Raw genomic sequence first — 27,707 nt, 5'->3', positions numbered from 1 at the left:
GTGGTGTTCCCTGTAAACCACCTCCTTGGGTCCCCGAGGAGCCCAACTTCTGAGACCCCTATTGCCCTACCCATTCTGCCTGCACTCTGAAGTTCTGACTTGTTCCAGAAAAAAAAAAGACAGCCCACTCAATAGTTAATTTTTTAAAACTTCCTCTCACTCTGCAAGATAATTTTGAAAAAGTACCTAACAATAAAGAGAATTGAAAGAATTTCAATTTTATACTAAGCATCTCTTCTTCTAAATATGCATGAGGGAGTTTTACACTTGCAAATTAGGTATTCACCGTTAGTGAATCATGCTTCATAAAAATGTGAAATTATCAGCCACACAATTTGGTCTTTGTTGGGTGAAGGTATTTTATTAACTTGCTATTAAAGAGTCACTTAAAATGAACAGTTTTGGATGAAAAGCAAAGTTTGAGAACATCAGCATTTATGAAGTACTTACAAATGAAGGGTAAAATCCTTCAGAATTACTTAAACTAATTTATTCATGTAAAGGACAGGTCTACAAAGTGACAACATGATTATTAAAAGAAGAAAATGGTAATCTTTACTCAGTGCTGATATATTTACATTATGTTGGTAGACTTCTTTGAGATCAGATTCTTTTCCACTGGCTTTTAAAAGTCTTATTCTGGAATCACTCATAAATCATCTAGAATCAATTCCATTTTTTAAGAATTGCATAGGAATTGTTATTTTGGCCTGTAGAAAAAGGAATCTGTTATGCACCATGGACAATGCAGGGTTGAGAGGAAAGTAGTCCTGTTAAACTTTTGTAGACACTGATGCTTCACAGTGGCACAAATGTGCAACTAACCTTTGGTTATATACCTTTATAACACTTGACCAATTATAAATTGCCTGTCCTGCATGTAGAGTCACCAAATGTTCAGAAAGACATCATAGAAAATAGAATATCTCAATTAACCTCTATAAATAGAAAATTAGATTCTGATTTTCAAAATATCACATAGGTAAAAAGATTAAATCTTCAGAAATCCATAAGATAGTTGCAAACAAGTATAAACATGGAAAAAAATGCATTGTACAAGGGCAAAAAACAAAAAGTCACAAGAGCTGCAGGGTGTTTCCACTGAACTTCACAAACATTTCTGAGCCCGTTCCAGGTAGGGCCCTCCCGGCAGGCCCGCCAGGTGAGGCTCAGGTGCTGGTGGGAATCCACAGTCACTGCCCGCCCTTCCCTTCTCACCGATGAAAGGAGCAAAAGACTGTTTTTTCACAGGGGAAAAGAATATGTTTTAGGGCTGGTGAAACAAAGGAGTATGCAATCATGAAAAAAATATATATGATGTGAAATTTCTCCAGGACGTAGAGGAGAAGACGAGACCTAAAAAGCCCTGGTCCCATTTGGATTTGCGGGCTTGTTGTAAACTATCAAGGAAAATGTATTCATTTGGCTATGTAAGCTGCCCTAAAGCATAGAAAAAGATTTCTCAATTTATTTTACAAATTTAGCATATTCCAGTATCAAAACTGAATAAAGCAAGGGAAAAAGATAAACCACAGCTGGTCTCACTTTATATAAATTGTTTTAAAACTCCTAACTAAAAGCAGCAAGTCAGATATCAGCCATATGTTTAAAATTCCCATGACCAAGTTAGGATTTTTTTTAAAAATGAATAAAAGTATGGTTTAATATTAGGGAAATCATCTAATCAAATTCACCATATTAGTGGATTAAGTGTTTTAAAAAATAAAACCAGAAAATCTCTTATCTCCAATGTTTGTTAAATTGCATTTATTAAGTTCAAAAGCCATTCTTGATTTAAAAAGAACCTTAGAAATAGATATTGAAGGATAGTTACATAACAAATTAAGATTATCTCTGACCAAGAGATTACGTAATATTCTTGAAGGAAAAACCCTAGAGACCTGCTGAAATCCAAAGAAAAACAAGGATATCCATTATAACACATTATTATTTAATATCTGGAAGTGTGGATTGTTGCATTGAGACCTCCTCCCCCCAAAAAAAATTGTAATGAGACCTAGATATGGGAATGGAAGAGAAACTAAATCATTATTTGTGGATTATGAAATTGTCTCCGGAATTCCAAGAAAATTACACACACAAAAAAAAATGTTAGAACTCATAGGTGGTGAATTAATTGAAGTTTCTAAAATAGACATGTAAAAATCAGTTATTTCCTTATAAAAGTAATAAGTTAGGAAACACAGTGAGAAAAAAAATCCCATTTACAAAAGCAAGAAGTTTTTTTTTAATACTTAAAAATAAATGTAACAAGAAATGTGCAGAACCCACATAAAGAAACTTATAAATTTACTTGAAGAAATAAAGAAAACTTCAATTATTTATGCTCATAAATAGGAAAACAGGATGTTTTTTAAAATATCAAATTTCTGCATGTTATTCTGTAAATGTTAAGTGCAATCCAAATCAAGATTGGTTTGGTTTTTGGTTTTGATTTTTTTTTTTTTTTTTTTTTTGGAGCGGGGTATGAACATGACAAAATAGATTTAAGTTCTGAAGTATAAATGTATAATATCAACTAGAGAAATATTTAAAAGGAAGGGCAATGGGGATAGTTTGCTTTCTAAATATTAATGGCATAATAATTACAATGGTGTGGTCTTGGTTGCAGAGGAAAAAGGTAGAGAAATGAAACTGAATTAGGGAATCCACAGATATACCAAGAATATATGTTTATTATATGTGTAAAATGTAGCATTTCAAATCCCTAGAGACAAGGTAGATTCTTTAATAAATAGAACTGGGATATTTGGTTAACCATTTGGAAAATATAAAACTAGATCAAACTCCAAATTGGTTCACGATTTAAAGAAATGAAAATATTAACATATTAGAAGGAAGTATAGATGAGTGTATATTCTTGGGGTGAGAAAGTACACGAAGGAAGAAACAGTAAGCGAACATGTACACATTTTTTAACATCGCAAACACTGTAAACAAAGTCCAAAGACAGATGTCAAACTGGAAAAAGTCATCCGCCTGTATAACAGAGGAAAAAGTTAATATTTGTAAGAAACACAGAGCTATAACAAATCCATGAGAAAATAGTCAAATGACATCACAAAATAAAAACAAGATAGCCAGTTAGAAAATATTCACAAGTAAGGAGAAGGAATGTGGGTAAGGTGACAGGATGCTGTGTTTCGTCTATCAGATTGGCAGATACAGAAAATAATCCTAACCCTGAGTGTCAGTTGCCATGCAGTGAAAAAGGCTTAAAGGATGGCAAAGTATTCAGCAACTACATGAAAAGAGCAGGCAAAAAACAAAAACAGAAACAAAAAACTGAATTCACTTGCTGTGTTTGTAAGCAGACAAAATACCTCAGATTGCTTCCTTTTAACACCTGTCTGGTGTTAGGCAAGTCCCCCTGAACTCTGTAAAAATGATGGCACACCTGAAAGAATTAGAAAGATATATTGAGAGCAGTGCATAGATTGTACTAGGATATAGTAGGAACTTAAGTGTTAGTTGTAGATGCAGTTGTTCTTTGTAGGTGTAGGAGGGGATAATAGCATTAGCATAGTAGTAGTAGTAGTAGTAGGAGGAGGAGGAGGAGTGGTGGAGGTGGAAGTAGAAGTGATAGCAGGACTACTAGACATGGTTGCTTTCTGGAGACAGTGATGGCAGCCGTGGTAGTCGTGGACTGGCAGCGGAGGTAGCAGTTGCCGTAGTTGTCACAGCAGTGGCAGCAGATCTAGGCAGGTACCAACCATCTTAAATGTGCCTCCAAACATCCCATAACTTTTTTCATAACGATAAAGTCTGGCCCCTACCCTGGAGAACTAAATCACTGTGTTTGGGGAAATAGATAAAATGTTCGTAAGTATCACGGAAGCAACCCACTGCACGGTAGGTGCCCCCTAAAGCTCTGTGAGAGAATGACAGGGCACACAAAGGGCTGCGAGCATGCAGAGAAGGAGAGATTGTACCCAGGAGGAGGGGGGTGTCTAGAGGGGGCTTGCAGGCGAGGGGCTTGGGAGGCTGGGCAGGGAGGAGGGATTCCAGGCAGGCTCCAGGGCCGAAGAACCGGAGGGGTGGTTCAGAGCGTGGAATGACACGAGGGGAGGGAGCGGGGGTGGGGGTGGGGGCTGGAGGTCTGGAAAGGTTGGGCCAAGCAGTACACAGGGCGTGGAGGGTGGGTGCGGGCGGGGGTTTGGGTGCTGGACTGAGCCTTCTGCAGCGGACGGAGAGTCCTGAATCCGGACACTGAGCAGATCTGAGTTCAGTGAGTTTTAGGAGGATCTTCATTTTGTGGCCATGGTGCGGGCTGGACTGTGGGCGGGGAAGTGGTTGGGACAGAGATTGGCTTGGCAGCACCAGGGATGGGGGCAGCAATGAGGGGGGTGCAGGGTCAGTAAGAGGGTCAAGGTGGGGCTAGTGCAAGAAGTGTGTGCCAGGCAGTGGGGTGGGGAGGGGGTCAGAGACTCTAAAGTTTGCACCCAACCTCGTGGGAGGATGCATTTTAAACAAAATATTATTCAGAAGGTTGAGAGAGAAGCCAGTGGATTTGTTAACCTTGTGGATGTGTCCTAAGAGATCGAAGGAAAGAAACGGTAGAAAAACAGCTGGGCTCATAGTCACCTGTCCAGGAGTGTCCCATGCCCGCAGGGACGTCTGTCTCGGCTCCCCTTCAACACCGGCCCCTCCTGAGGCCACCTCCACCTGCACAGATGTGTTCCCCAGTGAGCTGCCCAGAGTGCCTCCCTCCAGAAGCTGGGTACAGGCAGGGAGAGCTCCCTCCTGGGCACCTGGTCAAAAAGATCCCGAGTTACGGCTCTGACGAGCGAGTCTGGGTTCTGATGGGTGAATGCTGCTGGACGGTCTGTAGCAGTTAAACCTGAACAGAAGCTTTGGTGTCTGGATCTGTAGGTTTCAGTGTCCCTGTGTGGGTTTCCCAATTTATCGGTGCTAGTGAAGTGACCAAAAGAATAAGGTTGTCAGGGTAGATTTTTGTAACTGGACACGAGTGTTATAAAACAGAATACCTGTGACCAGCGACCCCGTATTCATTTGATCATTTCATCAGGAAAGTTTGCAAAGCAATTTAACATTTAAAATATGACAGTTTAAATTCCTTACCGAGAGAATCAAGGACCCTCCATACTGAGATGCATAAGGACAAAAGAAAATGGATCAATCCAGGAATTTTCGTCTTAAGCTTAGGACTAGTGGAAGGGAAACCATAAAAGCACAATAAACACTTTCAAAGACAACTTTCCAAAATTTAGTCTTTCATCCATAACCAAAAAAAAAAAAAGAAGAAGAACCTCAACTCAACTTAAACCTCACACCTTCTACACAAATTAGCTCAAAATGCATCACAAGCTAAAATGTGGTGTAAAACTAGGAAACATTTAGGAAAAAACACAGAGAAAATTGTCAGGATCTAGGACTAAACTAAGATTTTTTTATACTTAATACCAAAGGCACAATTCATAAAAGGAAAACATGATAAATCGTACCTCATCTAAATAAAAAACCTTCTGCTCTGCTCTGCTTCCCTGTGAAGGGAATGAAGAAAAGCTTCAGAGAAGAAAACATGTGCAAACCACATATCTGACAAAGAACTCATACAGACTACATAAAGAATTCTCAAAACTCAACAGCTAAAAAAAGAAAGTCTTTTCTTTTGGATCCTTGGTTTTAAATTAGTATCTAAAATTATTAGGTATTGCAGATAAGAAGACCCCATGCGAAAAGTAATTTAATAAAGGAGAATGCTGGTGCCAGAAGGAAATTTTCTGCAAACCGATAGCAGTCTCTGAAAATGTGCTTTCAATATCAAAGTAATTTCATTTGCCTCACACTCAGTGGGGTGGATCTCCCTTTGGCTTTAGAAATGAAAAGAACAGACATGGAGCACTGTGCTGTCCAGCCTTGCACTGGATTATTTGTGTTACTTTTCAAGCCATATGTTAAACCATTTGGAACTGTTTAGAATAGGTTTTGACCTGTCCGTAACACACCACAACAGTCTTCTCTAAATTAATCCAACCATAAATTGACTTAACTTGGGGCTAAATTCTTCTGAGAAGATCCTTGGACCTAGCTACAGCACAATTAATTTTAACAGCTTTTGTTTATCTGCAGTGCCAAACAGCATCTTCTCCCTAACCACTGTCTCTTCTGCAATTCCTTGGCTCGATTATATGCTCTGGATTTAACCACTGATCCAACGAGGAAGGGAAGTGAGTAACATGCATTTCATGAGGATGTTATCATGGGAACGCATGTACGGAGCATCTTCTGTGTCTGTGGAAATGCAGAAGAGAAAGATGTGAAGAAGGGAGAAGCCCAGTTTCTGAGCTAGAGACAATGGCAGGCCTTACGCTAGGGGACGGGGACCCTGTGGATAGACCCCCTGAAATTGTATGTATGTTTTTATGTGAAGGTGCATTCCTGTGGGGAAAAAGTCTATTAGTTCTCATGGGTCCTACTCTCTAAAAACGCTCAAAAACCACTGCCTAGGAAAAGGATATATTTAGTTACATAGGCGAGGGGTCAGTGTGGCACCACAGACTGAGAAGAAAGTGACGCTCTGTAAGCGTTGGAGATGTTAGGGAAGGCTCCACGCAGGATCTGGCATCAATTAGGAGATGCTTTCTGCCCACATCTCCCTGTCTCCACAGCTGACACCTGTCCACCAGCACCTTCACCTCTCGGGAACAGCCTCCCGGCCGAAGTCTTCTCTCTTGCCACCCTACAGTCTGTTCCCCTCCAGCAGCTAGAGGGACCTTACCAGGTATAACTCTGATCAGCACCTCAGAATACCTGTGCAATAGTTATTTCTGAGGGAGTGAGTAAATGCCCAGACGAGGGCCTGCCTGAGAGTGGAAACAGTGGATATAAAATGATGGAACAGATGCAAGAGATTTCAAGAAGGACCAGCCTGGCTGACTGGGTGTTTGAGGAGAGGAGACCAAGAAGTTAGGATGGATTCCAAGTGTCTTGAGTGGCACTATTGGAAGAATGGGAGAGAAGGGCAGGAGCTGGGTTTAGAAATTGAGTTTTGATGATGCCGAGATGTCCAGGTGGAGGTACCCAGTAGGTACGTGAAGTTCACGGCACACTCAGACAGGACCAAGGCTGTGGGGTCGAGGTAGGTGCTACCCCTGGGCAGGCAACCCTAAATGAAGACAGGAAATGGTTGAGTTGTTGCAGAAACTGTGGGTGTAAGTTGGAGTGTCTGGAACGCACCCACGTATTGGAGCAGGAGGACGAGGCGACAGGAACAGCCTGGGAGGCAGGAAGGGACTCAGCACACCAAAGTGTGTCAGGAGATAGATGAAAGAGAGAGGGCCGCTTAGTGTCAGATGCTGCGGAGAAGTCAAGAAGGCTTGAGAAGAAGACATGGTGAAGGAGCAGGTCCCTGGCCCTCTCAGAGCCATTTCAGTTAAAGTAGGGGTGAGGCCAGACTTGCAAAAGGCGGGGTGCAAGAAGGTAAGGGTCATGGGCTGAGAAAATGAGGGCAGCTAACGATAAGGAAGAGATGAAAAGACCCGGGGCAGGATGCCAATGGCTTGGAAAAGCCTGAAAATTGTATGTGGTGGTGGGAGGTGCTAGGGGAGTCAGGCAGGCACGAGATGAGGCTGGAAAGAGGACGACAATGTTTCTCTGAGGCAAGGAGTGTGGAGAGGAAGCCAGGGGGAGCAGAAGGACTTGAAGGCAGTGAGAAAGGTATAGAAAAGACATAAAGCATTGTTCTTTTATCCAAATGATCTCTGTGTCCTCAGTGCACTAGAAAACAAAGCTGGGAAGAGGGAATGAGCAAAGGAAAGTTTGAAGGCAGTTTGACCCTGCTCGCCTGGTGATGGGCCAGGCAATCGGCAAGGGGGAGGTAGAAGGACAGGCAAGTGGGAGCACCGGGTGTGCTCCACTGTTCCAGGACTCAGTTTTCCAGACATGTTGCCCCATGAGTTGGGTGTAGCTGGGATCAGAACCAAGCGGATTCAGATTGACTGGATGTATAATCAGAAGAATTTTAGGTCAAGTGAATAAAAGTCTACCTTGAATTGCAAAAATGGAGAGTCACGGCCTCTTAATCAATTCCCAGACTTGAGACAGTTTACAGACCCCAGCCCCTTGAACGAGGGGAAGGCTGGGTACCCTTGGGGAAGGACCCTGTTACACTGTGAAAAATTTATACCATTAATTTTCCTCCCAGCCTTCCCCAGGGGACCTATGGCCTTTTACCAGGGTAACTGTGCATTGGGGAAAAGGAAATGATCAGATATTTCAGGGATTATTAGACACTGGCTCAGAAATGACGTTAATTCCAGGAAACCCAAAACGTCACTCTGGTCCACCAGTCAGAGTAGGGACATATGGAGGTCAGGTGATCAGTGGAGTTTTAGCTCAGGTCTGTCTCACAGTGGGTCCAGTGGGTTCCCAGACCTGTTTTGTGGTTATTTCCTCAGTTTTGGAAGGTGTAATTGGAAAAAACAAACTCAACAACTGGCAGAATCCCCACATTGGTTCCCTGACTAGTGGAGCAAGGGTTATTATGGTAGGAAAGGCCAAGTGGAAGCTGCTAGAACTGCCCCTGCCTAGCAATATAGTAAATCAGAAGCCATACCAGATTCCTGGAGGGATTGCAGAGATTAATACCACTCTTAAGGACTTGAAGGATGCAGGGGTGGTGATTCCCACCACATACCCATTCAACTCTCCTATTTGGCCTGTGCAGGAAACAGATGGGTCTTGGAGGATGACAGTGGATTACCATAAGCTTAACCAGGTGGTGACTCCAATTGCAGCTGCTGTTCCAGATATGGTATCATTGCTTGAGCAAGTCAACACATCCCCTGGTACCTGGTATGCAGCTATTAATCTGGCAAATGCTTTTTTCTCAATAGCTGTTTGTAAGGACCACCAGAAACAGCTTGCTTTCAGCTGGCAAGGCCAGCAGTATACCTTCATTGTCTTAACTCTGGGGTATATCAACTCTCCAGCCCTATGTCATCATGTCAGAAGGGACCTTGATCATATCTCCCTCCCATAAGACATCACACTGGTCCATTATATTGATGATATCATGTTGATTGGACTTAGTTAGCAAGAAGTAGCAACTACTTTAGACTTATTGGTAAGGCATTTGCATGTCAGAGGATGGGAAATAAATCCAACAAAAATACAAGGGACTTCCACCTCAGTAAAATTTCTAGGTGTCCAGTGCTGTGGGGCATGTCGAGATATCCCCTCTAAAGTAAAGGATAAGCTATTTCATCTGGCCCCTACTATGACCAAAAAAGAGGCACAATGCATAGTTGGCTTCTTTGGATTTTGAAAACAACATATTCCTCATTTGGGTGTGCTATTCTGGCCCATTTACAGAGTGACCAGAAAAGCTTCTGGTTTTGAGTGGGGACCAGAACAAGAGGAGGTTCTGCAAGGTCCAGGCTGCTGTGCAAGCTGCTCTGCTACTTGGATCATGTGATCCAATGGTGCTGTGTCAGTGGTAAATAAAGATGCTGTTTGGAGCCTTTGACAGGCTCCTGTAGGAGAATCACAATGCAGGCCCGTATGATTTTGGAGTAAAGCTTTACCATACTCTGCAGATAACTACTCTCCTTTTGAGAAAAAGCTGTTGGCCTGCTACTGGGCCTTAGTAGAGACAGAATGCTTGACCATGGGCCACCAAGTTACCATGAGACCTGAGTTACCTATCATGAGCTGGATGTTGTCTGACCTGCCAAGCCATAAAGTTGGGCATGCACAGCAGCACTCCATTATAAAATGGAAATGGTATATACAAGATAGGGCTCGAGCGGGTCCTGAAGGCACAAGTAAATTACATGAGGAAGTGGCCCAAATGCCTGTGGCCCCCACTCCTTCCACCTTACCTTCTCTTTCCCAACCCACAGCTATGGCCTCTTGGGGAGTTCCTTACAGTCAGTTGACTGAGGAAGAGAAAACTCAGGCCTGGTTTACAGATGGTTCTGCACGATATGCAGGCACCACCCGAAAGTAGACAGCTGCAGCCCTGCAGCCCCTTTCTGGGATGTCTCTGAAGGACAGTGGTGAGGGGAAATCCTTCCTGTGGGTGGAACTTTGAACAGTGCACCTGGTTGTTCACTTTGCTTGGAAGGAGAACTGGCCAGAGGTGCATTTGTATACTGATTCCTGGGCCATTGCTAATAGTTTGGCTGGATGGGTCAGGTACTTAGAAGGAACATGATTGGAAAATTGGTGACCAAAAGTTCTGGGGAAGAAGTATGTGGATAGACCTTTCTGAGTGGGCAAAAACAAGAAGATATTTGTGTCCCATGTGAATGCTCACCAGAGGGTGACTTCAGCAGAGGAAGATTTTCACAATCAAGTGGATAAGATGACCCATTCAGTGGATACCAGTCAGCCTCTTTCCCCAGTGACTCCTATCATTGCCAGATGGGCTCATGAACAAAGTGATGATGGTAGTAGGGATGGAGGTTATGCATGGGCTCAGCAACATCGACTTCCAGTCACCAAAGCCAACTTGGCCACAGCCACACTCAGTCCCCGAAATGGCACCATTCCCCGAGGTGATCAGCCTGTACCTGGTGGCAGGATGATTACACTGGACCACTTCCATCATGGAAGGGACAAAGATTTGTTCTAACTGGAATAGACACATAATCCAGAAACGGGTTTGCCTTCTCTGCACTCAATGCTTCTGCCAAAACTACCACCCGTGGACTTACAGAATGCCTTATCCACCATCATGGCATTCCATGCAGCATTGCTTTTGATCAAGGAACCCACTTCACAGCAAATGAAAGGCAGGAATGGGCACATGGTTCATGGAATTCTCTGGTCTTACTATGTTCCTCATCACGCAGAGGCAGCTGGGTTGATAGAACTGTGGAATGGCCTGTTGAAGACTCAATTATGGCACAGACTAGGTGGCAATACCTTCCAGAAATGTTTTCATGCATATATATGCATATAAATGTATTCTTATGATACACGATTTCTAATACGCATTAACTGTGATATGTTATGGCCACAGAGGAAGGTGGGATTGGGGGAAGGAGAGCAGAGGGATTAACCAGGAAAGCCCAGCTCTTTCTGACAAAAATTAAATGTAGCTACCATCAAAGAAAATTGGAACAGATGTCTTTGGGACACAGCTATACATTTTGAGACATGTTGCAGGCTCCCTTGAGTCTGTGATATTTCTTCTGTGTGGGAAGGAACAGCAATCAGCAGCTTGAAAAGGCACGGATTACTTTGATTCTTTCATCTGGATAGGAACATGCAAGCAGACGAATAAGATGACATCCTAAGTGCAAGCTCAAAACCAGTTATGAGACGCTTAATATTTTTTTCAAGTTGAATTTCATAAGCTATCCAATTATTATGGTGTATTTTTATTTTAAAATATAGTTTTAAGCAATGATAGCTTTTCTTTCAATTTTCATTTCTGGATTTAGAGAAACGAGTTTTAATTTTATCCACTTGAGTAGGAAATAATCAGCCCATTCAAAACTACCAGCTGGCCCCTGTCTCACCCTCAGGACCAGCCCCTAAGAGAACAGTCAGGTAATCTGAAAGTTGCTGAGTGATAAATTTGACATTTGAGCTTATCTGTTAACAGGTACATGCCAAAATATGTGCCCTCATTTAAAAAAAATTTAACAGATACAACCCTCTTTGAATTTTGACACTTATCTGCTAAGGTTGAAATGTCAACTATCCTTCAACAAGCCTACTTCAGATACACTTACCTGCTGATAGAAAATTTTCAACAGAACTGACATTCATTTGGCTCACATTTAAGCCACCCAGGAAACGATTTTCATGGTTGGCATTTGGGGAGGGGTCAGGAAGGCTGGTTGGCTGACTCTGTCTGCTCTTATAGCTTCACTAAGACATATACCTAGGATAAAATATTTGACAATGAAACATCTTTCGGAAACATTCCCCTGCATTTTCAGTGCTTCCTCACTTGGTCCATCTCATAGGCTCTGAATAAGGCAAATTTAAAAACATTTTGCATGAAGCCTTTTTTGTGTTGTGTAAGAACAAATTTAACACAGATGGAAACCTATGAAAAATGGTTAGTTTCAGCAAATCAGCTGTCTAAACATAATCTGAAATCAAATCAAGAGTCCTCCATCAGTTTATTTTCACTAAACAAGTGCTGTGACCTTAGCAATTTAGAAATGATTGGGCCACAAAGAGAAAGCAAAGGGCTAATGAGAAAGTCACTGGCTGCCCTAAATGAATTAGGAAGTGGTTCTGAGAGAGCTGCAGGCCACATGGCCTGGTGCTGTCGTGATGTACAAAGTGTCTTAGACAAAAGGGAGCTACAGGAGACCAGGGCCATGGAAATGGGCTGATGTGCAAAAAGAGAAGGAAGCCAGATGCTGCAGAGCACACAATGGCATGCTGCTGTTTCCATAATACATGGACACAAACTCTTTGACATCAGTTAGGTTTTAGGACAACACACTTCTCTTATTTATCCATTATTTGGTCAATCAGCAAGCATGGAAGGCCGTGGAAAAATTAAACAAGTAAGACATGAACAGGCCCTGCCCTACAGGGGCACAGAGTCTGATTAGAGGACGAAATGAAAGAAATGCAGATGTATTAGGAATAGATGTACAAAACCATTGGTACGATTCCAAAATGGTGGAAGTCTGTCTGCACAGCTCATGCAGGAAAAAGGTCTGAGGCCTTGGGTTGACTCTCGGGAGTCACAGTGTAACGAAAATTTACAAAAGGACAATGCACCTGCAGGCCCCCTCCCCATACCCCCCAGGCCATGGAGGACCCTGGTGGCAGATCCACTCAGCAGCGAGATGGACAACCTGGAAATTTCTCTTCAAGGTAAATGGGCCAAGGCGATTTCACCTTGAGCAGACCGGGCACAAAAGAGTTTGGATCCTCCGAGGCTCCAGGGAGACAGAATGGTCCTGGGTTGATGGAAGGAGAACTTCGGTTACTCCATGGCTGCTCGTTAGAATCACCCTGGAAGCTTTTAAGGAGAAAGGCATCCCAGCTGTCTCGGTGTGCCAGGCTGCTGTGGCAGACAAGCCTAAACAACAAGCACATACTGTGTCTCAGTTTCAGAGGCTAAAAGTCCAAAATCAAGGCACTAGCCAGACCGAGCTTTCTCCCGAAGTCTCTAGCGTTTGGGGGCTGGCTCGCCGCGATGCCTGGGGTTCCTGGCCTTGCTTATCTGCCCCCACCACGTGGAGCTCTCTCACCCCTTGTGCCTGCTGCCCCGGTGTCCGCTGACTTCCAGCCTCTGGCTCCTCTCCCTGTGGCCTGCTCTCTGTAAGGCCTCTAGCAATAGGGACTGAATTGGTCCAGACATAACTAGGGTCTCGGAAGACCCTATTCACAAGTGAGTCCGCAGCCTGCCTCACGTTAACATATTCAAAGATACTGTTTATAAATGGGCTCGCACTCTCAGAAACGATTAAGAACATGTCCTTTTCTTGGGGTACATAATTCAGTCTTCCACACCGATGCACAGTCCCCATTCCAAGAGATTCTCTATTCTTTAGTGGGTCTGGGTGGAGCTGGGGCATTGGGATATATATTTTTAAAGCTCTCCACTGGGCTAAGTAAGAAGAAAGTGTTTCTAACACTGGAATAGCTGCCTCCAGAGAAGTGAGCATCAGAATGTGGGCACGGCTGGCCAGGGCCCCCCCTTTACTCAGTGAGCAGGCTGGTGGGCCAGGGGCGGGACACCTGGATGAATAGGTCCTGGGAAGTCCACCGCAGGGTCTGTGGGGGACGGACATGTGTCAGGGGAGGTGTGGGGTTATGTGATGTGGGACCCCAAGCCATAATCAGTGAGAATCTGAGTGCAGGAGACCCTGGGGATCATGCAGGCCCCAAAATCAGAGCCCAGAACCATCCTGCATACTTGTAGATATAGCACCCAGAAAGTTCCAGACACAAAAAGAGATCAGAAAATGCCTGAGTTTAAACAAATGGGCTTATGCAAGGTATGTTTTTTAAAGTCAAGACAAGGTCATAAAATTAGTAAACAAACAAAATGTTCAGGCTCACCACTGAAAGGAATATAAATTAAAGATAAATACCATTGTGCCAATTTGAATGTATTATGTCCCCCAAAACACCATTATCTTTGATGCAATCTTGTGTGATCAGATGTATTAGTGCTGATCAGATTGTAATTCTTTGATTGAGTGTTTCCATGGAGATGTGACCTACCCAACTGTGGGTGATATTGACTGGATAATTTCCATGGAGATGTGGCCCTGCCCATTCAGCTTGGGCCTTGATTAGTTTTACTAGAGCACTGTATAAGCTCAGACAGAAGGAGCAAGCTTGCTACAGCCAAGAGGGACACTTTGAAGAATGCACAGGAACTGAGAAAGGAGCTGCAGCTTAAAGAGACATTTTGGAGACAGCCTTTGAAAGCAGACTTTTGCTCCAGATAAGCTAAAAGAGGACAAAAGCTCCAAGAGCAACTGAGAGTGACATTTTTGAGGAGGTGCAGCCTAGAGAGGAATGTCCTGGGAAAAAGCCATTTTGAAACCAGAACTCTGGAGCAGACCCAGCCATGAGCCTTCCCATCTAACAGAGGTTTTCCAGATGCCATTGACCATCCTCCGGTGAAGGTACCCGATTGCTGATGTGTTACCTTGGACACTTTATGGCCTGAAGACTGTAACTGTAAACAAATAAACCCCCTTTATAAAAGCTGATCCATTTCTGGTTTTTGTGAAAGGGCAGCGTTAGCAAACTGAACAACTATGTTTTACCTATTCGACTGACAAAACTTTAGAATCATAATTGTGGTATGATATAAGAAGCTGAAATCGCCTGGGCACATAAAGAAGGAAATAGAAAAAAAATGAAGAGGGAATTGAATACGGTGATGATGATGTAGCTGATTATTTCCTTCTGATTCTCATAGTTGTGGCATTGCTGTGATGTGTCAGCGTTTTGGCAAAGTAGACTCACAAAACTTTGTGGCTCTGCCATTAGCCAGCTAGAGGAGCTGAAGGTGGGATTGGAGGAGCTGCTGACAAGTCAGCCCCTAACCATGTGGGCAGCACTGGCCCGATGGTGGTGGGAGCAGAGCTGGTATTTGCGCAGAGAGAGATCCTCAGTATTTCTGAATGAATGGAAGGATGAATGGAGCTAGGCAGGTGCTCCCTGTTGGGACTCTTGGGGCTTGCTGGGCAGCAGGGAGCACTGGCTCACTCAGGTAAGATGAGGGCAGGGGTGGATGGAGGGTTTGTGGCCCAGAAGCATGGCAGGGGTGGGCTGGAGCTGGGGAGTTCTCAGGACCTGGGTCAATGAGGGGCCCCCTCCTCTGTCCATCCCATTCTCCAAAGGCGCCCGTGTGGCTGCCGGGATCCAATTCCCTCCCAGCTCCCCAGTCCACCCCTATCTTCCGGTCCCTGTTCAGAGAGAGACAGTGTAGTTGGCTGAGCTACTCGGTTGAGCTGGCTGTGGTGCGGGTAGTGGTCGAGAAGTTGCCCTCAGAAGGGGATGTTGGTCAAGGCAGGCACCATGGCAAGTGCCCAGTGTTTGTAAAAGCCAGTAAAAGACTAAAAAAAAAAAAAAAAAAAAAAAAGTGTCTTGGGGTTGAGATGGTGGCTTCAAACTTCCTTGTAGAATTTCCCTCCCCAAATATAAAATTTTAAATCCACAGCCACCACACGAAGACATGGATAGTTCCATATGCAATAAACTTCAAGAACAATTGAGCAAGGAAAGAAATACATTTAAAAAGGAAAGCAGAAACTTTACTTTGTCCTTTCTCTAGTTAGAACTTTTCTCACATTACTGCCAATTATGTCATTACCAGATAGCAGGCTGGGCCCTGTGAAGTCGTGGGAACGTCTGACACTCACTGTCTTTCCACATTATCAGGATTGGATGTTTACAAAACTGGCCTTAGAAGGTTCTTTCCTCTTGAGAACTTGGTATTTATTATAGAGATAAAGTTGCACAAACAGACCTGCACCTTTTATTTCTGCTTACAGGCCTTAAACCCCTATTAGCTACAAGGCGCTGAGCTGTCACCAAACCCTCGGGGGTCTCCCAGCCACCAGAGCAGTTAAGACGCACAAAGAGGCTAGGTATACGGTGACTAAATATTCACTCCAAATCATCAAAACAAAGACTCAAAAGCTGAGGAGAACCAATTCTCAGGATGAACATGTACTTTTTAAAATTAAGTAGAATGCACCTACATAAAACTAATCATTTAAAATGAACAATTCAGTGGCAGTTAGTACATTCTCAACATTATGCCACCATCCCCAAAAGGAAACCCCGTGCGCATCGCCATCGGGGTACAGGGCTCGGCCAGCAGGTCCCCGACACTGGAACCCTCAAGCCCAGCGTGGAAGGGCAGGTGAGGTTCCCGGGGTAATTCGGAATACTCTGGAAGCAGCCAGTGGAAAGAGGCTCACAGGTCCTCTGGCCTGGTCCTCTAAGCTGTCAGGGAGCATTGACCCCACTTTTAAGGTCCCCGTGGAGGGCCCGTGAGCGTGCTTTGTACCTTTGGTCACATACGGCGCACATGAGCTTAGCAGTCAGAAGCTCCATTGTTGAGACAGATCACCAGGTGGGGGGTGGCTAGGCCTGGCATGTCACAATGGGGCAAGAGGGGGGCTTTCTGCCAGGACTCAGAGCAGCCCCGGCCTGTGCCAGGGCAGACAGCGACGGGGCAGCCGCAGGGGCACAGGTAATGGAGTGAGGCTTTCTCTGCGGTCCGGGGCCGGGGGGCAGTGGCAAGCAAGCCATGGCTCCCGGAGGAAGCAGGGCACCCAGCCTGCCCTACGTGGGGCTCCCCTCACTTCCAGGCTCGGGCAGGGGACAGCTAAGCAGGAGGAGGGGGTGGCCTGGGACTCCTAGAGACTGACAGCTGCAGGGATGCAGAACGGGGTGCAGCTCCAAAGCCCAGTTAGGGGAATGCAGGGGAGGGGACAGGTGGGGTTCAGGCTGGGCAATCAGTGATCAGAGCAAGTCCTGGAAGACAGGACCAGACTCTGGGCATGACAGCAGAGGCCTGTGTGAGTGCCGGGTACCACCAGGAGGGCAACTGGAAAGGGGAAGCCGGTATCAGCTGGAGAGGCCCCCGTGAGCCTGGAGGCGGGGTGACATCTCCAGAACCTTCCACGCCAGGGTTGGCATGACACAGCTCACGCTGCCTTGGGGGACGAGGGGCTGGGCCTTTGTTCATATTCCATGAGAGAACCTGTTTTCTTACCTTACAAGTCATCTCCATGTTCTCAACTCTTACTGCTTTTAGAGGCGGCATGTGCCTGAAATTAACAAAGATGTTATTCTGCTTTGGACAGGAAGAAGACGAGGAGTGGAAGATGTCACCAAGTCTTTTCCTTGACGAAATGGAGAAAGGAAATAACTTATACAAAGGTCGGTTTAGGAGAATGCACACCCTAACTGCAGCCTGCCCTGTGAGCCGAGGGGGTACCCCGGACTTAGCACCCAGCGTGTGTTGGGAAGAATTAGGTACCCAATCGTGAGAGACCGCCACGTGCAACTCCTAGCAGAATTTTCTGTCCATCTGTGTTTTAAAATTCTTTCTGGCTTAAAGGCGTGTAATTGGGAAAAGAGCATGATACGTATAGAGCAAGAACATAATCTAAGCCTCTGCCCTGTATTTGAACTCCGGAGACTTTAGCTGAACATTCTCTCACTTTGTGGCAGGGAAAAGATATTCCTTAGACTGTTTAAATTAAGAAAATTAATACCGTATGCAAGGTAAAATGTTTTAATCCTATTAGACTAAGGCATGTGCCCGAGTACTGACACATAATTCCTTTCTATGTTATTCAGCGTAATTAGCATAGCCATAATCTGGCTAGATCTGCTGGGGGATGAATTGGCCTTTCAGACATTTCCATTATAATTTACTAGAACTATGATCCAATTCCTCTGGTTCCACTCCACCCCCAGGATAAATCCCAACACAGAATGACCTGCCAAGGTGACCCTGATCGTTAGTGCTGTGGTGAAAATTCCTGAAAAATGTAGCCAGGATGGGGAGTAGAGTACCTCCAACGTCACTCATTCGTTTGCCTCCTTCCCAATCCTGATCTGACCTGGGCAGGACTGGTCCTCTGAGTTCCTAATTTTTTTTTAACTGACTCAATAGTTTTTACCCTCAATAAATTGAGTCTCATCCGAAGCCACAATAGCGTTAAAGTCACAGTATGAAATGCTAGTTATAGAAAATAAAAATGTTGATCAATGGGCCACCTAAAATTCATTTATATGAAATCAGTAGCAGGAAACCACACTGCATGGAAGGCTAAGGAAATGATGACCTTGACAGGATTTGACAACTGCCTTAATTGGGGAGGGAGGAGCTTAAAGTGGTAAACTAACATTTATTAGACAGTCTCAGTTTGCTAAAGCTGCCGGAATACAATATGCCAGAAATGGGTTGGCTTTTAACAATGGGGATTTATTAAGTTACAAGTTACAATTCTAAAGCTGTGAAAATGTCCAAATTAAGGCATCAGTGAGAGGATACCTTCTCTGAAGAAAGGCTGCTGGCATCCAGGGTCCCTCTGTCACATGGGAAGGCACATGGCGGCATCTGCTGGTCCTTCCCTCCGGGGTCTGGTTTCAGTGGCTCTCACTCAGTTCCTCTAGGTCCTCCTCCAGGAAAGATTCTCTGATGCATCCAGAACACACTGGCCAGTGGATCTGGCACCCAGCAGGTCCCTGAGTTTCACGTTGTGCAGACCAGAGCCATTCTGTTCCATGGGCTGACCCCAACAACTTCCGACGGCCCACCCCTGGCCCTAAGGCGCCCACCACTTCTGCTTTACCAACACGTTTCTGCAATTTGGGCACAGTCGTTTCTAGAATAGAGATTGTCAATAAGAAACAACAACAACTATTTGGGGCAATTATCCTTTCACTAGCTCTATGAAGGAGGGTGCATTTTTGTTCCTCGGGAAAAGAAACTGGCTTCACCAGGCCGGGTCACTTGTAGGGTCACCAGCTCACACGTGGGTGCACCATTTTTACCGGGCTGATGTCACACGGCCAGAGGCTCCGGACCGTGCGATCTCGCCCGCTGGCCGTCCCGACCGCGCTTCCCCAACTCATCACCGCTTTCCTCTGTCCCTCCAGGAATCTGTAGTTTTTCCTGGATCATTTTGTGTCTCTTCCCTTCTTTCTTTTCTCACCCATGCTGCTAATTCATGGTTTATTTAGAGGTCTGACCTCTCCTCTCTCCCTGGTTTGTCTATGTGATGCTCTGGCACTTTCTCTCCCTCTCGCGCTCTGCAGCAGCCAGATTTCTGTGACTGTGTCTTCTCTCCCCCAGCCCCTCCGTTCTCGGTCGACTGCGCCAGGGCAAGCGCCCTCCTGACCAGCCCTGAGCTCCCCGTGGCCTTGCAGGGAAGCCCGTGGGTGGGGAGCCTCGTCCCTTCCTTCAGCTGCCCACCTGCCGAGCCTCCTTCCTCCAGGTCGGAACCACTGTCGGACAGAGGCTGGGGGCCCCTGCCTGTGCCCCCGTGACCTTGAGTTTCCTTCCCGTCTTCAGGGCACCTGGGCCCGAAGAATGAGTCCTCAGTAAGTGGCCCAAGTGGGTGGTGGTTGCAGGCCTGAGGATTTCTGCCAATTTCCATCACGCTCTGCAGTCCAGGAAGAGAGCTCCTTTCCCAGGCTGCCCAGCCTTGCCTCCCCGTAGCCGCTTTTGATCCCCCACCAGCCCCCTGCCGGTCTTCAAGTCCCTCTGGACCTCAGAGTAAAATCGGAACTCCCCTGCTGAGAAAGTGTTTCTCCAGATGCAAAATTATCCTTACTTCCTCTAGGTTTGGGTTTCTCTACCCATCCTCCTAACTGCCAGGAGAAGACAGAAGGGAAATTAAAAATATGTATCATTTCAAAAGCATCCAAAAAGTAATACAAAGATATAGCCCTGGAATTGGGGGGAATAAATGGATGTCCCTGCGTTTAGTCTTGTCTGCCTTTTAATAGGGGAGCAGGGAAAATTACTGGGGAGTTAAACTGGCAACAGAATCTCTCACAATTCAGTGAATCATTTAAATCATAAAAGTAACATAAAACATATTACAAAAAAATTAGAAAAGAGAGAAAAGAAAATAGTCACCTATAATTGTACAATTCCACTAACAATATATTTTTCCATAGCTATAATCATAGAAGAGGATATTATTTTGTATCCTACCTTTTTATTTGATATTTTCACATTAGCAGCTTTCTCCTTCATTTTTTATTTATTACATAAACACATCAGTCAACATTTGGGAAATCAAAAAAGGACACATCATTCCCAGCACTCTGGAGCTTCTTTTATTCAAACTTTTCTTCTCTACCATAGGGTAGAAAGTTAGACTTGTGTTTTATAATGTGACAACTGCTTTTATTAACCTATATGTTGAAACTGGTTTTTTTTTGTAGACCTGTGGAAGAACAAAGATGAATCTTGGAACTTCCCCCAGGAGTATGATCCGGAACTCATCAGAGAGGAGAAACGGAAGGAGCTGGAGTCGGAGATAAGGGTGCAGGTATACTCCCTGGGTATCACAGCATCCCCAGGCCACAGACTCCCATGATTGCCCCTTCTTAGAATTTCCTATTCATGAACCACCCCAGAGTTGGTACTGTCTTTAAACTTTGCAAAGAAAACACAAAGCATTTGAAGTCACTTGAAAGCTATGTGTTTTATATTCACCTAGGTTGATGAATTGATGAGACAGGAGCTAAAAAACTTAAAAATAGCTGTGAACAGAGAGAAGGAACTCCCAAACAAACCCAGAAAGAAGAAAGAAGGTAAAAAGGTGAGTAGAGCGTGAGCAGGGACAGGGCTGAGGTGCAGGGTGGGTTCCCGCGAGGAAAACGATCCTTGCCCGAGCAGCCATCGGCCGCGTCCAGGAGAGCCGCCCGGGCAGAGCAACGGGCAGACGTGCCCCGCTGTGGTCAGTTTCCTGGGTCCACCACCTGACCCTCAGGCTGCTGAGAATTATCCCCCCACACTCGCTCAGGCCCAGAACCCTATGACCCAAGCCCTGTACAAAACTCAACTCAAAATGAATCAAAAGCCTACATATGAGAGCCAGAGCAACAAAACTCCTAGAAGAAAATGTAGGGCAGCATCTTCAGGACCCTGTGTTAGGCGATGGTTTCTCAGACTTTACACCCGAAGCACAAGCAATGAAAGAAAAAAAATAGATAAATGAGACCTCGTCAAAATTGAAAACTTGTGTATCCAAAGACTTTTAAAAAAAGGAGGTGGGGGAGAATTTTAGGTTGTATGTATGTGACTAGAATAATTTTATTTTAAAGTCCATGGCACTTTACAACACAAACAGTGAAGCCTAAAGTAAACGATGGACTGTTGTTAACAGTACAATTACGAAAACGTGTTCCATCAGTTGTAACAAATGTACTGTACAATGGAAGGTGTTAATAATAGGGTGGCATATGGGAACCCTGTCCTTTATGCCTGGTTTTTCTGTAAACCCACAGCTTCTCCAATAACAAGAAAAAAATTGCCATCTGATCCACCTCACAGTGGCTGTAGAGTGGCCAGTTGGATCAGAATATCTGATGTTCATTTATTGGGCCTGCTGCTTCCACTCCTATCCCAGAGACAGCCCTGCCTTTGGCACCAGACACTCCGGTGGCCGCCGAGATGTCCTCTCTCTGGGCCGTGCTGGCGTGAGCTCGCTGACCTTTGCCACTCTGAGGGCTGCCTCCAGCTTGCACGGCTGGCTGGCCCTTCCTGTGATTGGCAGATTGTCTCTTCAGAGGTGCTCAGACATTGAGTGGCATTCGTATTTGGTTTTGCCGGGCAAGGAGCCGTAAGGCCTCTCTAGGATGACTCCGTGCTGATCTGTTTCTTAATGAAGGGAGCTGAATCCTCCTCTGTGCTGGTTTGAATGTATTATGTCCCCAAAACGCCATTAGCTTTGATGCAATCTTGTGTGGGCAGACCTATCAGTGTTAATTAGATTGTAATTCTTTGAGTGTTTCCATGGAGATGTGCCCCACCCAACTGTAGGTGATAACTCTGATGAGATAATTTCCATGGAGGTGTGGCCCCACCCATTCAGCATGGGCCTTGATTAATTCACTGGAGCCCTATAAAGCTCAGACAGAAGGAGCGAGCTTGCTACAGCCAAGAGGGACACTTTGAAGAATGCACAGGAGCTGAGAGAGGAACTGCAGTTTACAGAGACATTTTGGAGATGGACATGAAAGCAGACTTTTGCTCTGGAGAAGCTAAGAGAGGAAAAATGCACCAAGGGCAACTGAGAGTGATATTTTTGAGGAGCTGAAGCCTAGGGAGGAACGTCATGGGAGAAAGCCATTTTGAAACCAGAACTCCGGAGCAGACACCAGCCGTGTGCCTTCCCAGCTGACGGAGGTTTCCCAGACACCATTGGCCATCCTCTGGTGAAGGTACCCGTTGTTGATGCATTACCTTGGACACTTTATGGCCTTAAAGACTGTAACTGTGTAATGAAATAAACCCCCTTTTATAAAAGCCAATCCGTTTCTGGTGTTTTGCATTCCAGCAGCATTAGCGAACCAGAACACCCTCCTAGCTCTGTTCTGAGGCCACATCACTTTTGCCAGATGAAGGTGACTCAGAGGTTACTTTTTCCCTTATGGGGCACCTGCTCTTCCATCCATTCCATTCCCTCCATCAACATCTTCCAAGTTCAGTAGCCCAAGCTGGACGGCACAGGAAATGAAGACAGGAGGTGGCTCAATGCCTCAGCTTGAACACTGGCTTTCTCCTTTTCACCAACAAACTTACTGTCAGCCTGGCCCAAGACCAGGCTTGGCTCTCCCACCCTCCTCGTTAGCCTGCCTTCTCATTTCTGGCAGCCTGGTGGCTGCTCTGGCCCTGACATGGCTCCTGTGTTGCTGTGTATGTCCCTCTTGGAGTTAAGCCAGTTGAACACGAAATAGATGAGCTCAGTGTATCTCCAAGAGATTGTTGGTAATTGTGCAATTATAGAGTTTGGAGCACTCAGAACTCCAAGTGTCCTGAGTAATAATCTTAGGATGTGTGAAGGGAATGTGATTTAATTTGATAAGATGAAACTTAATTATACTAAACCCAATCTGGAGGAAGACCATTAGCAGAAGAGGAATCAACCTCAAAGAGAGAAAAGAAGGAGAAAAAAAGAGTTAGAGGAACAGAATGTGTCAGTATTCCTCTAGCATCCCCCAGAGAAGTTGCTTTGATCACAGACTATAGAGCAGCCAGAGTGGTCCACGGAAAATACAGATCCGACCTCGTCATCCTCTTTGCCCCAAACCCTTCAATGGCATCCCAGTTCCCCAAGGGTAAAGATGATAATCTGTCCTACAGGGCCACACCTGACCTGCCCACTGCCCTCCTCCCAGGCGTGTCATCCACCCCTACCTCCCTGGAACACTCCAGCCACCCTGCGCATCCTCTCTGTCCCTCCCACCCCTGGGCCTTTGCCCGTGATGTTCTCTGTGCAAGAACTCTTTTACTTTCCCATCCCCAATACCAAAACTAATAGGTGGACAAAAGTTAGATGGACTTTTAAGGTTCTTTCATCCTCAGGGCATCATGATGTACTAATTTAAGGTAAATCATAACTTAAGGATATATTTCATGTTATTTTTAAATATGAAACTGAAAATGTATAACAAAAAAGTAATAGTGGAGATAAAAATGGAAAAATAAAAAATGATTAATTTGAAAGTAAACGGAAAAGGAAAAATAACAGAAAAAAGAACATATTAGACAAATAGAAAGCAAATATGATGGTGATAAAGTTAAACCCAAATGAATCAGTAATTACATGAAATGTAAATGCACTAAACATTCTAATTAAAAGGCAGTGATGGTCAGATCAGATAAAAAAATAAAACCCAACTATATGCTGCTTATAAGAAACACACTTTAGACATAAAGCCTACATTAGTTAAACGTAAAATGATGGTAAATTTTTTACCATAAAAATACTAACCAAAGATAGCTGGTGTAGCTGTATTAATATCAGGCAAATAAGGCTTTGTAGCAAAAAAAAAAAAAAAAAAGTATTTTGGGAGCTAAAGAAGGATATTTCAAAAAATTAAAATGTGTATTAAACAAGAAGATAAAACAATCCTTAATTTTTATGCATCTAATGTAGCTTCAAGATGTATAAAGCAAAAGTTGACAATAAACAGTATTGATAGGCAAATTCAAAATCATTGTTGGCAATTTTAAGAACTCTCTCAGTGATTGCTAGAGTAAGCAAACAAAAATCAGTACAAATCTAAAAGTTTTGAATAATTATTAACTAATTTGACCTAATTAAAACATAAAGAAGACCACATCAAAACACTATAGAATATGCCTTATTTTCGAGCGCACATAGTACATTTACCAAAGTAGACCATATTCTAGACCATAAAGGATGTCTCGGCAAATTTCGAATGATTGATATCATGCTCTGTCTTTTCTCTGAGTGTTGTTGAATTAATTAAATTAAGATTCCCTGACAGAAAGATAGCCAAAAACTCAAAATGATTGGAAATTGAGCAGCAAACCTTGAAATAACTTCTATCAAAGAAAAAAGTCATGATTAGAAGGGAATTGATAGCTCTAACTGCATATGTTAGAATAGAATAAAGGTTAAAAAATAAATGATCTAAGCTTCCAAGGCAAGAATCTAGGAAAAGAGCAGCAAATTAAAGTAGAAGGAAGGAAATAGGGATAATTTTTAAAAACAGAGTAGATGTCATTGGAATAGAAAACTTATATGCAGAGAGAAAATCAACAAAGCCAAAGTCAGTTCCTTGAAAGCATTAATAAAACCAACAAACACTGGTTCAATGACCAAGAAATATAGAGAGCTCACAAAAATAGCCAATACTAGAAATGGAAGAGATGACTTTACTAGGCCTTCTATAGACTTTAAAGAGGATATTATGAGCAATTTTATGTCAATACATTTGAAATTTAGATACAGTGACCAAGTCCTTGCCAAAACTGACATAGAAGACATTTAGAAAATCTAAATAGATCTTTATTTATTAAGGAAATTTAATCCATGATTTAAAACCTCTCCATAAGGAAAAATTACCCAGGTGACATCATCTGTGAATTCTTTCATACACTTATGAAAGAAATCATTCTACAAACTCTTTCAGAGAATAGAGAAAGAGAGAAAACTTCTCAGCTTACTTTATGAACAGTATAACAATGATAAGAAAACCTGGCAAGGACGTTTTTTTAAAAGAAAATTATAGGCCAATGTCTCACTGGAAAATAGAAAAATTCTTGATTAATTCAAATTAATGAATAGCATGTTATTAGCAAATTATTAATGAACAAAATCTAGTGATAAATAAAAACAACTGGAATTTACTCCAGGAAGCAAAGTAGGTTTAACATTTGAAAATCAATCAATATAATTCACTGCATTAACAAAATAAAAGAGAAAAGCCCTATGGTTTTCTCAATAGATGCAGAATCATCATTTAATAAAACCCAACACCTATCAGGAAGGAAGAATAAAACCTCTCAGCAAATTAAAAATAAGAGGTAATTTCCTCATTCTAACAAAGCGTTTCTCAAAAAATCCTACAGTTAACATCATATGCAATGATGAATTATTGAACATTCACCCTGATTTTAGATAAAAAGGATATCCACTCTCACCATGGGTATTCACATTTTACTGGAATGCTAAGTAGTCATGAAATAAGAAAACAAACAAAAATACAACAATTGAAAGGGGAGAAGTACAATCGACTTTATTCATAATGATTGTGGTATTTGGATAATCCATAATAATCTAAATCATAAACTCTTAAATAATTTAATTTGGCACAATCATTAATTCAGGGTCAGTACATAAAAGCCATTTGTCTTTCTCTACTCTGGGCCTCTGTCTTCTCTGAGGACCTTGGAGAGAAGACACATTGGTAGCAACAGGCACACCCTACCCCCACACCTGGGTTTCAAATACTGCAGTCACAGGAACCAGATCTGCCTGGAGAAAGGGCTGATTCCAGGGTTAGGGACAGAATATACCAGATGAGCCTAGAACGTCCTGTAGTGCCAGGAAGTCCGGAAGAGCTCAGAAAACAAAGCAATGGGACGTGTGAAAGGCACACAGGAGGCAACTTGAGAGAGCTTCCAGTGCCAAAGCTGTCACAACTGGAGCTGCAAAACAAATGACATAGTATTGATTATAACCCCAAGTATAAAATAAATATCCATGAGTCTATATTGAAATAAGTGAATTATTGAATAAGCAAATAAATGTAAAAAAGACAAATCTCCTATGCAGAAGAACATCAAATAATTTGTGTAGCTATTCCCCACACACACACAAGGAGGTGGAGCTGATCCCCTGAAACTTTGAGTGTGGGCTCGTCAGTGACTTGTTTCCAAAAAGTAGAGTGTAGAAGAGGAGGGAGAGTAACACTACAGTGGAGAAACCATTAAGGAGATTGAGCTTTAATTAAAACAACTCTTCAAAAAAATCTTCATGCTCAGATGGTTTCTCTGGAGAATTCTAACAAATGTTTAAACAAGAATTAACACCACGTCTATATAATCTCTTCTAGAAAGTAGAAGAAGAAATATTTCCCAATTTATTTCATAAAGCTAGTATTGTCCCAATATCAAAAGCAAAGATAGTGCAGAAAACGAGAACGACAGACCAATATCCTTCATGAATTTAGACACAAAATCCTCAACAAAATATCAGCAGATAGAATTCAGCAATATATAAAAAGAATCATACACCACAACCAAGTGGATCTTATTCTAGGGATGCAGATGGTTCAGTATTTGGAAATCAAATAATGTAATCAACTGTTTTCACAGGCTGAAGAAGAAAAAAAATCACATGATCATGTCAATTGCAAAAAAAAAGTTTGACAAAATTCGACACTCATTTGTGGTAAAACTCAGAAAAATCAAAATGGAGAGAAACATTATAGTCCCATGACGAAGGCTATCTACAAAAAACCTACAACTTATATTTTACTTAATTGTGATAGATTGAATGCTTTCTCCCTGAAATCAGGAACAAAGCAAGAATGTCCACTCACACCACGCTTATTGAAATAGTGCTGAAGTAAAGCAGGAGAAGCAAAGGAAATAAAAGGTGTGGAGATCAGTAAGGAAGAGATAAAACTCCCTATTTGCAGATGACAGGGTTGTCTATGTAGAAAATCCAAATGAATCTACCAAAAACAAACAAACAAAAACTCCTAGAACTAATGAGTTCAGAAAGGTTGCATGAAAAAAGGCAAACATACAAAAATCAATTATATTTTTATATATTAACAATGGATACATAGACACCAAAATTAAAAATAAAATACCATTTAAAATCACACAAAAATTGAAATATTTCTGTAAGGAGTTACCATTTGGAGAAACTGGGCAAAGCATCCATGGAATCCCTTTGCATTATTTCTTTGCATTAAATCTAACAAAACACGTACAGGACTTTTATGCTTAAAACCACACAATGCTAATGAAAAAAATCTAAAAAGATCTAAGTAGATAAAGAGCTATAAGCACATTCACAGATTGGAAAACTCAATATAGTAAGGATGCCAATTCTCTCCAAATTGATATATTGTACAGGTTTAATGTAATTCTTACCGAAATCACATTGACATCTTATAGACATAGACAAGTTATTTTGAAATTTATATGGAAAAGGCAAAGGAACTAAATAGCTAAACACTTTTGAAAAATT

The 27,707-nt window shown here is 43.1% G+C and overlaps 1 protein-coding gene across 3 annotated transcripts in view; it reads left to right on the top strand.

Annotated features, from left to right (window-relative positions):
- IQCA1 (IQ motif containing with AAA domain 1) overlaps positions 1-27,707 on the top strand; it is a 199,567-nt gene that overhangs the window by 99,494 nt on the left and 72,366 nt on the right. For all 3 annotated transcript variants that reach the window (XM_037850163.1, XM_037850161.1, XM_037850162.1), the window contains 3 exons: positions 17,307-17,382; positions 20,410-20,516; positions 20,688-20,789. In XM_037850163.1, the coding sequence (XP_037706091.1) occupies positions 17,307-17,382; positions 20,410-20,516; positions 20,688-20,789 (285 nt within the window). The remainder of the gene's footprint in view (positions 1-17,306; positions 17,383-20,409; positions 20,517-20,687; positions 20,790-27,707) is intronic.

This window comes from Choloepus didactylus, chromosome 9 (genome assembly GCF_015220235.1).
Source record: "Choloepus didactylus isolate mChoDid1 chromosome 9, mChoDid1.pri, whole genome shotgun sequence".
Lineage (NCBI taxonomy): Eukaryota > Metazoa > Chordata > Mammalia > Pilosa > Megalonychidae > Choloepus > Choloepus didactylus.
Note: the sequence above shows the minus strand (reverse complement) of the source record. Positions and strands in the feature narration are given on the sequence as shown.